At 35.3% G+C, this 17,914-nt stretch overlaps 1 protein-coding gene across 5 annotated transcripts in view; it reads left to right on the forward strand.

The window, feature by feature from the left end:
* The window catches only part of SOX5 (SRY-box transcription factor 5), a 999,188-nt gene that overhangs the window by 862,981 nt on the left and 118,293 nt on the right, over nucleotides 1-17,914 (forward strand). For all 5 annotated transcript variants that reach the window (XM_046013235.1, XM_046013233.1, XM_046013234.1 and 2 more), the window contains one exon: nucleotides 3,687-3,807. In XM_046013235.1, coding sequence (XP_045869191.1) covers nucleotides 3,687-3,807 — 121 coding nt within the window. The remainder of the gene's footprint in view (nucleotides 1-3,686; nucleotides 3,808-17,914) is intronic.

Genomic DNA, 17,914 nt, shown 5'->3' on the forward strand with positions numbered 1-17,914 from the left:
AAAAAAAAAAAAGATAAAGCCTGCTATTGGCTGTCAAGCCATCAGGTTAATGAATTCAAATAGAAATTCCATATCCTAAAATTAATGTGGAAAAATAAATATTAAAAAAATCCAGGAAATATTTGAAAAAGAAAATAGTAATGATAGAGTAGTAACTTTACCTATTATTAAAACATACTGGAAAGGCACAATTAAACAACATGATATTAGAATATGATAGGCAGACATATCTGTCCATTACAGAAATACGTGATAAATTTCTAATATATCTGGATTACTCTTCTACTTCTTCATGCATACATAATTCTAAGACTCATGGACATATCATAATGTGACTGTTTAGCTGTGCCTTAAAAATAAGAACATGAAGCAGTACTTTATGCTATCATTCTTCTTTGGTGAAATTGGATTCTTTTCTGGTCAGTAAGCAGCTGTTACCCAGAGGCCTTTTGTGGACATTGGGAGTTGGTGCACAAAGATGTATTTTAAAAGATGGGACTATGTAACTCATTCTTCTTCTTTATTCATGAATTATCTATCTATCTATCTATGTATATATATAATAGTTTTGGCTACTGTGCTAAGCTCTAGAGGTACAGTAATAAGTTACAACCTCTTTCCTAAATAAGCTCGTTGGTCATCAGGCAAACTCGAGTTATACAAGTAACTATTATTCAATACAGTAAGCATTGTATTAGCTTTATGAGGTTAAAAGAAGTAACAGTTCTTTCTGCCTGAAAATTGGCACCACAAGAAAGAAGAGCTTCACAGGCAAACACATTATGTGGGTCTCAAAAGCCTTTGAAAAATAAGTAGAATTTTGCCAAGAAGAAAAGGAAAAGAGAAATCACTCAAAACAGAGGAGAAAAATACTTTTGAACACACTCCGGCATGGAAAAACACCGAGTATGCAAGGAACTCTTCGTGGTCCTTTGAGGCAGGAGTAGAGCATCTGAAGAGCAGCATATCTGGAAAGACAGACTGAGGACAAATTGTGAAGGATCTTGAATACCCTACTGAGGGATTTGGTTGTTCTTCTCTAGGTAGAAGCAAACCATCACAAGTTTCTCACAAAAGAGACATATAAAAACAGATAAAACACTCAATTAGAAGGAATTCTATGAGCCATCTAGCTTAATATCTGGTTCTACCCGCCGGGCCCCAGAACCTCTAAGAGTCAGACCGTCTCCTTTTCAACAGCTTACATACCTGAAAGCGCTCTGTAACTCAACGCAAAACAGGAAGGAGGCGAAAAGATTTGTCAACAGTGACTGAAAGCATTCTTTAAGACAGTACTTCTCAAATCTGGATGCGCGTTGGAATCATCAGGGGAACTTTAAAAAATGCTCATAGCTGGTTCTCACCCCTATTGATTCAGACTCAGCTGGTGTGGGAAGCAGTCTGGGCATTGAGAATTTTTCAGAGCTTGCCAGGTCATTCTAATATGCATTCAAGTTTGAGAACTCCTGCAGTCAAACAAGAACCTATTGTTTCTACAATTCTGGAAGTTATTTTTTTCCCGAAATTTTAAGGTGTCTGAAATTTGGGTACTTCTTATAACCCTTACATGCCTTTCATTTGAAGTCCCTTTCTTCTTCCCTCTAAAATGCTGCTGTTAAATTTATCTGGACATCGTAGAACCAATGGTACCTCCAAAGGGAGGAGATGTGCTGTACACAATACGATAACTTACAAACAACGAAGTAGAAAATACATACGGGAGCTGATACGCTGTTTGTTTCTTTCTTGTCCATTCTGCCCGGTGTCCTCTTGCACTAAACGTGCACCCATGCCGTTTTGCCTTCGGATGTCTATCTCTTGTTTTAGACCACTTATTCCTACAAACTTGTTCAATATGCACTCTCTAATTTTGAGTCTTTAATCAATTGCTTTCCATTGGTTTCTATGTAAGGTATATCTTTCCTCCAATATGCTCAAAAATTGTTGGCTGTAGTGATCTCAATCTTACAGCTAACCTTAAGACACTGTCTCTTTGTATTCCTGTTTTGTTGTCATTCCTTTTTAGTTTCACTCTGGTGGCCGTGATCGGTTTAAAAACCTTTTGGCTAAAAGAAATGCTTTCCAATTTGGAGCCATTGCTGAAAGCAGATCTCTCGTTCTTGTAGTACTTGTGTTTCTCTCTGTCTCTGTCTCTGTGTCTCTTTCCCCCTCCCTCCCACCTTTTTCTCAGGCATTTCCCCGCCCAAACCACAGTGCACGCTCAACAACCAAAATCTCAGAAATAGCTCAGAGCTTTACTGTGAAAGGTGAAATAATGGGCAAACTGAAGGTAGACTCTTAAAGTGAGAACCGATGAGCTCTATGAGAATCACCCGTGCCCCAAGAATGTTCAGTGCCAATGAGAGAAAGGGAAAACAAGTCTGAGAGATGGCTCAGTATTGCTGTTAGGATTCAGAACTGAGTGAATTTGCAATCTTTCCTGGGTTTTGTCTTCGTTTTTTTTTGTGTGTGTGTTTTTTTGTTTTGTTTTTGTTTTTTAATCATTGTGCCCACTGTAATGTAATGGGCAGACGTTACAATGAATCTTGCTTTTCTTGTTCACTCTTCTTTCCCTACTGCAATCTCATTTTCTTGTGCATAGTAGGGGTTAATTAAATATTTTCCAAATGACTTAATTAATGCATGGAAAGGGAAGAGTAAAGGAGAATGAAGATATGTGATTTTTAGTATGATCCTAAATTCTTGGTCATATATTTAGAGACAAACACTAACCAATAATCCTGTTCACCAGGGTGATCTTGCTTAATTAAATATGTGGGGGGGAAAGCCAACTTATTTTAGTGATGACAACCTTTCCATTAATCACTAATGTCATATTGCTGCAGAAATGGCTATATTAGGTTATATGTCTAGAAATCTCTTCTCAGTTCAAAGAAGATAGTGATTCTGTTGTGCTCAGTTATTTCTTTCCTGATGTGAACCCCATATTCTGAGAGTGACATAAGCAAATTAATGTGTATTCCAAAGACGGCAACCAAAACAGAGACCTTGTGGTTTGAGGAGTGGTTCAACTGATTGTAAAAAGATAGATGCAGACAAAAGTGTAACACAGAACAAGATTCTAGGGACTGGGTTTTGGACCTAATCTAACTGTCCCATTCCTTGGCCGTGGATGAGTCTCTTCTCTTTTGGTCCTGGTTACCTTTTTATAAACAAAGAGGAAAGTCTTAGTGACTCTCTAAGTTTCTTTGCCAGCTCTTTTGTTCAAAAAAATTGCAATATTATGTGAACATGACAATTATCTTCAAATAATGAAAAGCTAGTTATATGTAAGATGATACCAGTTTGGTTAAGTTTGTTTTAGAAGGTAGCCTCCTCCCTAACAGGATTTACAGAAGGAGATTTTAGTTCAACCTAAGGGTGATTTTTAAACCATTACTACATTAGGGCAATAAGAAAAAGCTTTCTTGTATGAAGTAGTGGTACTTCATGTAGGATATCTAGGGAAATTATTCCTTAGGTTAGAAAGTAAATTTGGTAGCACTTTCCAACTATAGTGTGCTCTAATTTTCCTGTCTAAGGCATGACCTGAGGCCCAGTGTATGGGCATGTGTGCCAGTATATTTGAATTGAATAAATGGTTTTCTTTATCATAACGTAAGGAGGGTGGGAAGCATGGAGCACCAAAACTTCGTCTCTTTGATTCTCTCTATAACGTTCAGCAGGTTCAAGGTCAACTGCCGCCATTAATGATTCCCGTGTTCCCTCCTGATCAACGGACTCTGGCTGCAGCTGCCCAGCAAGGATTCCTCCTTCCTCCAGGCTTCAGTTATAAGGCTGGATGTAGTAAGTACCATTGATTTTCCATTTGGGAGTGGGTGGAGGGCATGGCTTTAAATTAGGCAATTTAATATTCCTGCCACACCAAGAAATGAGATCACCCATATAGCATTTTTATTTTAAAGAAGAACACACAGAAAGTATAGAAAAGGATTTATGTTGGTATTTAAAAGAACTTAGGTTATTTCTGTGCTTCTGAAGCCAATAGTTGCTCTTTATATTTCAGTTTCGTAACTTCCATTTCCAGGGTATTTTTATAATATGAATATAATTTTCAGGTTCAGTTTGTGCAAAGATAAGATAGGAATATGCTTTTCAGTTGCTTTCCATTGCTTTTTAAGATAAACTCAAGTTTCTTAATATGAATTAGTTGGTCTTTTATTATCAATATCCTCCCTACATTTATAGCCTAATTTCTCAGTAGTCTTCCTTTAGTTCTTAGACCAAACCATACTCTTTCTTGGCGTTATATTGTCAATGTTTATTCTCCTCAATAATCTAAATGCCTTCCAACTCAGATCAGAGTAAACTTGCCTAACCTAGTTAGATCCCTTTCTCCTAGTTCCTTTGGATCCGTGTTTTTTCTCTTTTATTTTAATTGTGAGTTCTATGAGGGCAGGTGCTAATTCTGTCTTATTCATTATTAGACCTAAACTTTTAGTACAACATTCCATTACCTGTTGATTGAATGAGTGAAGGAATGACCACCTCATTACAAACACTACAAGGACATTTTTACACTATGTGGGATAGTAGGCTATGATAACTGTTTATATAACTTATTCATCTAGATGTCTGTGATTTTATGACTTCTTTTTTTACCAGAATTGAAAATGTGTACTGTTAGCTTGGGAAACAGTCTAATACTTCACCTTCTAAAATTTAAATAGCCAAATGCCAACCATAATCTGTTAAATAAAAATCATAGCAAGGGCCTCTGGGTGGCTCAGTGGGTTAAAGCCTCTGCTTTTGGCTCAGGTCATGATCCCAGGGTCCTGGCATCGAGCCCCACATTGGGTTCTCTGCTCAGCAGGAGCCTGCTTCCCCCTCCCTCTCTCTGGCTGCCTCTCTGCCTACTTGTGATCTCCGTCTGTCAAATAAATAAATAAAATCTTTAAAAAAAATCATAGCAAATTACAAAGAGAGTCTAGACTGCTAAGCAACATATCTTGTAGAACCTTATTACCATGGCCATAAAAAATTCGGAGAAGGCAAGTTTATTGAAATATTTTCATTAATAAAAGTAGAACATAATTGAAAACAATTAATAGAATATCATCTTTTAGCTATTCATATAGAATATTATTTTGTAAAATTCAGTATATTTGGGTTCATTTATATGTTAATAAATTGCCCCATTAATATCTTGCTATGCTTCAGTACTTTCTGCATCTGAGAAACTCTGCCCAGCATTCTAGAAATCAGATATAAGCTTCCTGCTAAATGATGTTTTGAATTTTCACATTTTAACATTTATTCCCAGTCTTTGAACCTCTCTTTCTATAATATTGAAGAAATAGGATATAGTTTTTTAAATACTCAAAGCCATTTGAGAGGAGTAGATTGCAGCTACGGAGTCTAGATAAAAGTGAACTGAACTCAGCACTACAAAAATTCACACTTGTATGGTATTTGCCGTTTTTACACTCTTTATGCATATCTTTCTCTTGACTTCAGTTTCATATGTTTTAAGACAGTGTTCTCACTCTGGATCCTGAATTTTTTCATTTCGTATTATTTCCACGTCATTCTACTTTGTAGATTGATTCATCCAGAAACACCAACATGTTTTTACAATTAAGGGCTATATTTATATTCTAAATATATAATTATAAGAATAATTTAAATTCTAAATGCAGAATTTTAAACTCTGTTGTTACATTAACTTCTGAGTTTTTAATCATAAAATATTTTTTGTTTTGTTTTGTTTCCATTTTCCTAAGGAATTACTATTCACATTAAACACATGTTGCCAATGTGTTTTTTGGTAACCTTGGTTACTAAAGTGAAGAAAAAAAAAAGACACTTTTAAAAAACCATCAGTTGTCTCAGACTGCACCTGCAATATATACATATAGACTAGTTCTGTTTTCCAGAAAGAAATTTTTTTAAGCAACTGTAGAAATAAGTCCCATTAGCAAATATTGTGCTGAAGAGAAAACCATATTGAGTATGAACAATAGTGTAACTCGAGGCCTGGAAAAGGTCAAGAACACCTCTACCTCACTCCCATTTGACAGAGTTGGCATACTAGATTTGTTCGGTGTTAATGTGATGTGGCATGGAGAAATTTTTCCCTTTCTAAAATTGTTCATATATTAACCATTTGATATTTATATCTTTGGAGCTTCAAATTATAAATAATACCATTTTTTTTTGTAACCTTGGAAATAAAATAGAATAAAGCCTTTACAGCTGCTGGCAAGCTTGAAACTAGCATCCTGCCAAACTCTAAAACTGAGAAGCCAGTAGCAAAAAAAAGTACCACTCTTGTTGATACTCCAGCACTTTGAGTCAGTTTGGGTGGAATCAGTAAATAGTCCAGACTATTCCTCCCTAATCACATTTCAGGAAAGAACAGAGACAGGGAAGGACACAAATCTTGCCATCTCTCTTTAATGGGCTTTCTTATTACTGTCCACCATGTGTGACTTCTCTGCTCATCAGTTATTTTAGAGTATTATTAGGGAGTTCTCAATGAAAGAGGCTGACCAACTCATCTTGATATGAGTTTCAAGTAAATATGAAACATGTATTTGTTGGTATCAAGAACTCAAATGTTTTTCATCAATCCACTCAAAGAAGGTATCAATGATAAATTTTTTTTGTTTAGACTATGTGACTTGATAAAATAAGTAAAAAAAAAAATCTCTGGAACAACATAAGAAAGTTAAAATGTTCTCAACAGGGAAAAAAAAAAAGAAATAAAAACATAAGTTGGGGGCTGCTGGGTGGCTCATTCGGTGAAGTGGCCAACTCTTGATTTTGGCTCAGATCATGATCTCAGGGTTCTGGGATCCAGCCCTGCTGCTGGTGGCAGGCACCGTACTCAGCAGGAAGTCTGCTTCAGGATTCTCTCTCTCCCCTTCTTCCTCTGCCCCTCCCCCTGCTTTCTCATTTTCCCTCTCTAAAATAAATAAATAAATCTTAAAAAAAAAAAATAGTTGGGGGAACCTGACCATCATCGATTGAGTTAATATCTTCTGTTTTCCAAAGAGGGAGGAAGCTTTCAGTTGGACATAATAATATTTTCTCTTTGAGAAATGTAATGGTAGAAATATGGCATGGAATGGGGACCACAGAATGGAGTTGCCGGATTCTCTCTTAACTGCTAGAATGAATGTCAGTAAACAATAGAAGAGTAAATTAATAGCAGTACAGCTGAAGAATTCAGAACAAACCGTCCAGATAGAAAAGAACCTTTAAAGAATGTTGTAGTCCACTCTTAATCAATGAATATGTAAATAAATTCACAATTATTGATGTAGTATTATCAGAATCTCAGAGTCTCATCTGGCATTTGCTATTAATGAAATCAAACATGAAACCACACTTATTCATGGATCCATATCTAGTTATTCCTTTTCCTACTTACTTTTTCTTTCTTTTTTTAAAAAAATATTTATTTATTTATTTATTTATTCATTTGACAGACAGAGATCACAAATAGGCAGAGAGGCAGGCAGAGAGAGAGGAGGAAGCAGGCTCACTGCTGAGCAGAGAGCCTGATGCAGGGCTTGATCCCAGGACTCTGGGATCATGACCTGAGCTGAAGGCAGAGGCTTTAACCCACTGAGCCACCCAGGTGCCCCCCTACTTATTTCTTAATATCTGAAAATACCTCCAAATTTCTAAGGAGGTAAAAATAATGGTGCATTATTAAATTGAGTATTTTCAATATATGTAATAACTTGAAAACAATTATGTAAAAACACTGATTTGATCAATCAACTCCATTCACAGACCATTTCATTCAAGGAAAGAAATTAATGAAATAATCTGTATATTTAACTTGACGGTTCTATGAAAACTTTCAATTAAGTTGCTATGTGTAGACACACCCCAGTTTTTATATTGCATAATTAAAAATCACACTTTTTTTTTTGAGAGAGAGAGCACATGTGCATGCGTGCATCCAAGTGGAGTGGGGGTGAAGGGCAGAGGGAGAGGGAGAGAAGGAACCTTAAGCAGACTCCATGCTGAACTGGACTCAGGGCTCTATCTCAGGACCCTGAGATCATGACCTGAGCTGAAATCAAAAGTCTGACATTCAACCAACTGAGCCACCCAGGTGCCCCCAAAATTCCAATTTTAAATTATATTTGTAGGTCCCTGCTCATTTTAATCAGAAAGCGGTCGTTAAATTTCTTGAAATAAATTTTAAAACTAAATAAGCTTCAAATGCTGAATAATAAAATAAGTGGTGTACAAATGAATTGGTTCAAATACACTTTGGGTGGTTGAAGAGTCTTAGGACATGCTCCCTTTGCCTCTGCTAAAAAATCTGACTGAAATCGTAACCTCTTAACAAAGGGCTCCAACTTGTGGACCACAAAACTTGTTTCAGGTAGATAATTTTGAAATAAAATGTACACCCTTTTGACACCTACACAATAGTTTCATGTTGGGAAGAAGGCACCCACTTTTGTGTTTGCTCATCATGGAAAAAAAAATCTAACAACATTCAAAATAATTTTGAATGTGTATGTTGGTTTTAGCATATTAAACTTGAGAGAAACTTTTGAGATAAGGTGGTTGAAAGTCATAAGTTTGGTTAATACCACTTTCAACTGACTCCGATTTCCAGTTCTCTTTCCGTAACACATGGCCTCCTTGCACCCCACCCTCAAGGTTAAATGCTGTTCCTTCAGAACACGTAGTTTATAGGCACAAATGAGAGGAATAGGTGTTTCTCTTTGTACTAATAACTACAGTCCTCTGCCCCTCTCCTTTCTGTTTGGGTGTAAAATTTCTAGTCATATAATTCTAATAGCTGCCTTAGAAATTTTTGACAGGACCACATTTTATGTGGAAATAAAAAACATCTACAGGAAGGCAATCCAATAAAATAACCCATTTTCTATATACAGTATAAAACAAACAGTTGTAAAAGAGTTGGCTCAAGAGTTTAGTCCAAAGTGTCAAATTGAATGTGTCACATAGCTCCAGATAGAATCTTTCCCCATAGATGGGCATATGCCTCGTGCTAAGGTTCCCGAACTGTGTGCTAAGGTACTAGGGTGCTTTTGCTAATCCACAGGGGCATACAGCATGTTTTAAAATTTCAGGGAAAATACAGAGACATCTGTCAGACACTATATAAACTACCTTAGGTTTGGACCTTACTACTTAACAAAATGATGGAGCATTTAGGTATTTCTTTTGCTCTCAGGTGCCATGAAAAAATTATTGAGCCACCGATGGTGCCTGAATCCAAGAAATTTTAGAAACTTTTGGCCTAGACTAGTCTATACTCATTTAAAAACCCATTATGACCTTTTTAACTAGAAAGTTATTGGTGTTGACCTATCATATTATAACCACTTGTGCTTACGGGTTATGGACAATATTATATCGATAAGCAATTAATTTGATTAATTGATTAATTGTACAGATAAGCAATTGATTAATTTGATTAATTTGTCTATGCCAGTTGATTCCCGTGTCTATATGATCTCAAGCATTTAGTTGTTTTGTCTGTTTTGATATAATTAACCCAGTGTCAAGGAGGCAATTACTAGTTGAAAGGCACTTGGAATGAGAGAACATGGACTTGGAATCAAGTTTTGCCTTGTTCTGCTACTTTGATTGTCCTTGGGCAGCTTACTGAGCTTCAGTTCCTTATCTATAATATGGATTAATAACACCCATTTTACTGAATTGTTACAGAGCTTAAGCAGGATTATATATGAAGTAGTGCCTAGCATTGTGCCAGCAAAACACAGATCCTGTTTCAAAAGGAAAAAAAAAAAAAAGGATTCTGAAACCGCACTTGGCAATTAATTCCCTTGCATATCCTATCTAGGATCACATTCATTCTGCCACACCTGAACGAGGCTTCCTCTGACTGGGAAAATAGAATTATTTAGAGAAAAGTATTACAGTGCTGAAGGAAACCATTTGTCTCATGTAGATACAAACTTAACCTTAACTATTTACATCACAATCACCAAGCTTTAACTTTTCTGTTGTCATTTTCCCTTTGTATGTTTATCAAAGTTCATGTTGGAAAAGATCATGTGACTGGAGATGTATTTAGTCATCATTTTGGCTGTATGAAACTGGAAATATATTCACATACTCTCTCCGCATTTTAACACGTTGATTAATTTTTCAGAAATGTGCTAAATAAAATAGCCATATAAAGTTACTGATTGAAATATTTAATTGCCTTATGAGATTAGCTAAAATAAATAGAAGTCAATGAGCCAAGCTTAATAAACTTAAAATATGCTGTATTTATTCTTCATCAGTTTTCTGAACAGTATTTCCGCTTCCAATAAAAAAGGAAACTCTCAGTTAATTAGTTCCTCATACACCACAATAAATTAATGTTTAGGAGTTAAATACCATAAACTTCCTCAGGCATATTTGCTGCTGTGTTCCTGTTTTTGGTTAATGTCACATGTTTCATTGTTTAATGGGGATATCATGTGGGTTCCATTATATCTCTCTTGTGTAAAGGGTCCATGTGTCTGGCATTTTAGGAGACTGCATGCTAATTTCTGATTTAACTGTGTCAGCTGACATATAGGTCATTGACAATCAGTGCTGAAACAATCACCAAATCACAAGCTAAAAACCATTGACATGGTACGCTTTTATCAAACTGACAAAATAGGAAACATGTGTTGTCAGGATCACATACTGTAGGTTCTTTGTACGTAAGCAGAGAGAAGAAGTTATAATCATATATTCGGGCTCCTGTGTTTGTGTGTTTTAAAATTATTGTGACCTGCTCTTCTTTTTACCCTCTTCCCCTGAAATGTCTTATGAACCAATGACTTTGAGTGAACCTGGCTTTGTTGTAGAGCTTAGTAAATATAGATATGATATGATATGATATATTATTTGTTATATATTTATTATATAAATCTATGTAATTAGTACTATCAGTAAAAATATATACGTAAATATATACATATATATTTACCTATTTTTTTTAAAGAATTGTTGTTGTACCTAAACAGCCAATGATTTAAATTCTTACCTGTAAGGAGTAAGATTGGTGGCTTAAAAAAATGAGATGATTAAAAAGTAAAAGAACTGAGTGCAGAAATGTATATAACATTCCACAATTTTATGGTGTCAGCCACCCCCCAATTCTCGTGGGAAAGATGTTCCAGGTCAATAAAATGTGTTTTTTTTAAAAAAGGTAGTTTATAATGCTTTTACAAAATTCATAACTGAGAAAGGGAAGATGTACATGTCTTCATTGTGACAAAGTGTCATAACCTGGTATAAAAATAATAGCTTATATTGTACCTTATTGTTTATAGAACATGGACATATAATTGATTTTTAAGCATCATAACTGTGAGATGATAACTGAGCTATGTTAGTAAATAGTGTTTGATCCAGCCCTCCCCCCACACACACTCTACCAACAAAATACACATACAAGCAAACAAAAAAAGCAAAAGCCCTTTTTTCAATAAATTCCTTAGATTTTACTAGACTATAGATATATATTTAATCTTTTAATCCACCTCATTTATTTTTTTTTAACACTTAAGAACATGAGCATGGGGACGCCTGGGTGCCTCAGTTGGTTCAGCAGCTGCCTTCAGCTCAGGACATGATCCCTCGTCCTGGGATCGACTCCTTGCTCAGCAGGGAGCCTGCTTCTCCCTCTGCCTCTGCCTGCCACTCTGTCTGCCTGTGCTCACTCTCTCTGACAAATAAATAAATAAAATCTTAAAAAAAAAATCTTAAAATCTTAAAAAAAAAAAAAAAAAGAACATGAGGATGCCATTCAATTGAAAGATAAACCCATTTGGGTCACTATTTTCTTTTTGACCTGATTCTTGATCATATAGATTTGTCAAAGGGAATGAGTGTTTGGCGAATGACACACTGTGCTTTAAGCCAAGGGGCCTCAAAAGGTGGTGTTGACCATATATGAATTTTCCATTGTCCAGCCTATCCCTCAGAATTCTAAATTCATATTTTTCTGGCCATAGCCAACATGGAATCTCATCTCTGTAGCAGGCTGAAACTAAGGTCATCAGACAGAAGTATGAGCCCAGGAGAGCAATGCATTATTTTACTTGAATAAATGTAACTGTCGGTGATAACGATGTTTCTCTTCTCCAGGATGCATGCTCTTTCACTGTAAAAAACTCCATTAGAAGGCAAACTTTAGTCATGAGGTTGATGGGAAAATATGGAAGCAGGAAAAGTTGTTAACAAAACAGGGGAAGAGAGCATTTAATTCTAACTCTACGGTAGATGCCTATTTTCCACAAGGACTGAAGAAGTCATGCTCTTGGAATACCATGTGGAATTAGACATTGTATTAGGCTTACCTACTGTAAAAGACCAAAATGATACTTACCTAGTAGTCCAAACACTGCTCCCATGGTAGCTCTGTGATAGTAGATCCCAGGGTGTTCTCTTATTTATTTATTACATTACCTTCCACAAAGCATGGCTCCTGTCTCATGGTCTTGGATATCTTCCCCAGCTACCGTATCTCCATTCCAGGCAGCAGAAAGTGCAGAAGCAGAGAGAATGACAGCTGGTTTTAAAATAGTACTATTTCCCTAATAATTTATTTTGGCTCTATGTTCAAAGAGTATTTTCTTAAGCCTATTTATATAGTCAGCTCATAACAACCCTTCACATTTTTTCCTAATATATTAAAGATAGCACTTGCTGACTACACAAACCTCAAACAATGTATAAGTATAGAAAACAGAAACTTAAAAAAAAAAAAGAAAACAGAAACTTAAAGTTATCTGTCTACAATCATATACTCCTATAATCCCACTCCCCAGAGGTTATCACTGCTAACAATTTGGTACTTATTTTCCCAGAAATACAGATATATCTAGATATAGATATAAAGAGACATACATATTTACATCTATTTATATGTAGATACCGATATGTAATATGTATGATGTGAACATATTTGTAGGTTGTAACATGTATGTTGTGATACATATATACTATGTATTTGATACATACTACATAATATATAATGTATGTGAGGGTAAATGTTATAAATACAAAAAAAAATCATGTCCATCTTTTCTTTCTCCTGCTTTTAGGTCTCACTTATCTTGCATCATATCTCATTAAGCTGGATTACCATATTTTATTTGCATTCGCCACTAATGAATATTTAATTTTGTCTACAATATTTACAGTTAAATAATTCTAAGGTAAACATTTTGTGTGCTCATATTTGCCCCAAATGAATATTTCATGTAGCCAGTTCTATTCCCAGTATATGGCATTTTACTTTTAGTTACTTGTTCCTTTTTGAACATTTTTCATGAGACATTGCCTCTAAATGCCGATGCCCTCCTAGTTAGTTAATGGAAGATCTAAAACTTTGAAAATTGACTGGTATGAGTCAAGCTATAAATAAGCATCAATGAGACTTGTAATCCAAAACTACTGATTGTCTGGATTTAATAAATTCTGTTAGGGAAAAAATTAAACAAGATATCAAAAGACCTCGGTAGTCACAATCCCATTTCAATCATTCAGTGCCCTTAGGCTAGTCATTTAGTCATTTTCTTCTTTGTGCCTTAGCTTTTTAATCTTTAAGATAACTGCACTAATGTCTGCCCTACCCACTTCATAAGGAGATTGTAAAACTAGGTGGGAGAGTGTATGCATTTCTTAGGAATTTAAATTATTATATAAATATAACATATAATTATTATTTATTAAATGTATAAGTCTGTTTTGAACATTTAGGATGTGACCTAATAAAAAGAATTCAGGACTTGTTTCTAGGCACTATACGTCTGACCAAGACCTTTGCATTATTTGGTTTTCATTTTTTAGGGGAGGGACATTCCATAATATTTCTTAATTTTCAGAGGTCTAAAATGTAGCATTCTAGTAGAAAGCTCTGAACCAGAAGTCATCCCAAATGTGTAGCTCATAGTCATATTGTTTCAGGGTTTAGGAAACTTCCTGTTCTCAACCTGCAGATCACAGACTCTGGATACATTCCGGGAGGAAGGACATCAATGATAGAGAGAAAAGTGGAAAGACTATAAAAGGTGACAAAAAATGAAGTGCTTGCTAAACCTTATTATCAAAAGTGGAAAATAAAAGAGAAATAACATTTGATTTGGTCTTAAGTGGCATACACCAATGCACCCCTTCTAAATCACCACTTTCACATGCCTGAATCATTTGGGGTGCTTTTCTCTGTGCCATTTATATCCTCATAAGACACAGAAGCAAAATGTAGACACAGCTGTCTAATGTAGGTTCAGATACAGACGCTGTTCCCTAATTAATGATTCTCTTCAAGCAGCTTAAAATGAATTATGGTGCAATGGTTTAAGTGATGCCTTAGTAGAAATACTGGAATACAGGAGGAAAAGGAAATTTCTTTGATTCATTGTCACCTTTTCAGGGATACTCAGATTTCTTAGATAATTAACCCAGGAATTTTCATTAGAGATAGAATTCATTTAATTTATGGGCATAGAGGTAAAGAAAGAATACTCTATCTTTTTAAATCAGAAATGTCTTCCTATTTTGGGGGGGCGCTTCTTAAAAAGTTTATCATCTCTAGATAACTGGACAACTAGTAATTAAGTAGAATAAAGTTTTCATTTGCCATGCTCCATTTAAAAGACAAAAAAATATTTCTTATTTTTAAACATCCTTTCCTGAAAAAGTTAGCCTGTGACAAAGCAGTAAAGAACTAACAATTACCTCAAAATACCTTCTTTTAAATAGATATTTAGAGGTGCCTGGTTGGCTCAGTGGGTTAAAGCCTCTGTCTTGAGCTCAGGTCATGAACTCAGGGTCCTGGGATCAAGGCCCACATCGGGCTCTCTGCTTAGCAGGGAGCCTGTCTCCCCCTCTCTCTCTGCCTGCCTCTCTGCCTACTTGTGATTTCTGTCTATCAAATAAATAAGTAAAAAATCTTTAAATAGATATTTAGTCAGACAAGAGATAATTATTAATTTTACTTTCTCAAATAAAAGTCATATGAAATATTTATATTTATCACTTATTTTATGAGAGTTTATTCTAAAATATTAAATATTATTAGCATTCCTTATGAGAAGTTTCAAGTATTAAAGTCTTATACTATTCCATCAAATCAATAAAAGCTTTACAGTTTTACAATTTTCTGCAGTTGGAAACCCCTTTATCTAAGCTTGTGTATGCCATATCAATTGTTCTGAACTTCTTAACTTGTATTCCACAAGATGATTTAGTGGAATTGTTATAAATTTAACTTACCTAAAAGGTGGGGAGGGAGGAGGTATAGCTGAGCTTATTGCCATGAAAGGCAAAGTTCACCTCCCTTGGATTTCAGAAAGTCTAAGGTAATTTGAACAATCACATTGATGAAAGATTGGGTTTTGTTCATTCATTTACATATAATGTCTTTTCTGGTAAACACCTTGACCATGCTCAGGTGCTTTAATGACATCATAATAATGGTTTCTTGTTAGTGAACAGAAAGTATTTTAAGATTTAAGAAATTAATATTATTTACTTTTAAATATTCAAGATATAAATTACTTTAAATCCAAATTTACAAAAGAGACAGATTATGGAATATTATAAAAGAATTATTTGATAAATGAAAATATTTAATAGAAGATTCTTCACCTCTTCTGGGTCCATATTTCCTTATATCCTCAAACTCGATGTTTCCCTTTCCGTCTACTTCCTATTGCACTTTTGTATCATTGGTACATGATCTAACACATCATTAATGTTTGAATTAAACCCTGTACAGAAATTAATTTGTTCCTTATTTGTATAATTATTTGCCCAACCTGTTTCTTCTACTAAATTGTAAGCTTTTGATATGGGAAGAGTGGTCCTCTGTGTTTGATATTTGTTAATTTCTTAATTAAATAATTTTTCTTCCCTTATTCAGTCAATAAACATTTTAACAGCCTGTAGTATGTTTTTAACAGAACTGTGCATTTTAACAGTTCCTGTGCAGAGAACTGGAGATTTAAAGATGGATAAGACATAATCTATGCCTTCAGGATGCTCATAGTTTATTTGGGTAGAATGAGAGATGTCATATGACAGACATATGCCTACCATTTTAATAGTAGATGTCAGAGGAAAGGGAGTGAATTCAAATATAAGAGAGGTGGAAGATGTCAGGAAAGGTTTCGTGGAGTGGGGACCCCTAAGTCAAATTCCAGAGGTTGAAGGACCACAAAGCAATTGTATAAGTTGTCGGGGTGGAGGAATACAGAAACAACATTCCAAACAGAAGAAAGTAGCCTGGATGAAGTCCGGGACGCAAGAGACAGAATAGGGTGTACACGAAGATATAAATAGTTGTATATTAAGAGAAAATTATAAAACAAGTCATGACAAGTTGAGTAGCATGAGGACGTAAGAAGAGACAACTTAGGGGTGTTATATATACCCTGTATATGCTAGGGGAACTGAAAAACCACCAGAGGTTCCTCTCATCCGACTTTTTAGCTCATCCATTAATTCATTCCGCGGATGTTGACATCTATCGCCCACCAGGCACTGCGGCCCTTGGACTTCTTTTGTCTTGTCTAGTCTTACTGTTTTACTGAAGACCGAACCCAAGCCCAGCCCTTTCTTCCTCCAAGTCTTTTTTCAGTGACTTGGCTTCCAATAAATCCTTCCTTTCTTTGGTAATTACTGTCTTTCTCATTCTCATTTGATTTTAATCATGTGACTTTGTTTTATTTCACGTTTGGTGTCTGTATGTCTTATTTTTGTAATCAAAAGTGTCATGAAGGCAGGGACTATATACCTTTTATGTCTTTGTGTGCTCCACATAGTATTAGATACATATCAGTTGAACGAACACTATAAGAATATACCTATTTGAAAATTGAAGTCTGTATTTGCATAATGTTCTAAAAATCATCTATGATGTTTTCTAAAACATATTTTTTTTCTGAAGTACTAATGTCTATCGTACTTATGAATTGTGAGATCCTGAGCATTTGTGTGTGTGTGTGTGTGTGGTGTGTGTGTGTGTGTGTGTGCGTGTGTGTAATGAGAATAATAATCAATCTGCAGTACTGAGTTGTGGAGAGTAAATGGGATTTTATACACACACATAAATATGTTCGTATATACAGAAATTACATGTATATTTATATATGTAAAACATTTTAGTAGAGTACTAAAAGTCAGCAAATACTAGTTGCCCACATTTCAAATCAGTAGGAGAATAACGAATTACTCAAAAAATGATGTTGGAGCGCTGAATAACTATTTGAGTAAAAAATTATTCATTCTTGGGGCTCCTAGTTGGCTCAGTGGGTTAAAGCCTCTGCCTTTGGCTCGAGTCATGATCCCAGGGTCCTGGGATCGAGCCCATCGGGCTCTCTGCTCTGCAGGGAGCCTGCTTCCTCCTCTCTCTTTCTCTGCCTGCCTCTCTGCCTACTTGTGATCTGTCTGTCAAATAAATAAATAAAATCTAAAAAAAAATCATTAAAAAATTATTCATTCTTTAAACCGTGTGTTAAAATAAAAGCTCATACTGTAACTTTTTCTTCTTTTTTTTTCTCTTGTATCTCTTTTCTCCCATCAAATTGGTCATCAAGTCTGTCTCCCAATCCATTCCCTCCTCTTCTTCCCTTATGATTAGTTTAGGCCACTATCATTTACCACTTGATTTACTGCATTGGTATTTAACAAGTCTGTTTGTCTCCAGTCTCTCCGTCTTTCAATCTATCTTATCCCTTGCCACAAAATTGATCTATAGAAAACACAAATCAGACTATGTCACTTTCCTGCTTAAAATCTTTCAGTGACTTAACATTGCCTTCAAAGTGAAACACAAGACCCTGTAAGATATGTGTTCTACCTACTTCTTTAGCTATAGAGCTTACCCTTCCCTTACTGCATCAGATACACTGAGAATATTAAAATATCCCCAGAAGTA

Source organism: Meles meles, chromosome 7, assembly GCF_922984935.1.
Source record: "Meles meles chromosome 7, mMelMel3.1 paternal haplotype, whole genome shotgun sequence".
NCBI lineage: Eukaryota > Metazoa > Chordata > Mammalia > Carnivora > Mustelidae > Meles > Meles meles.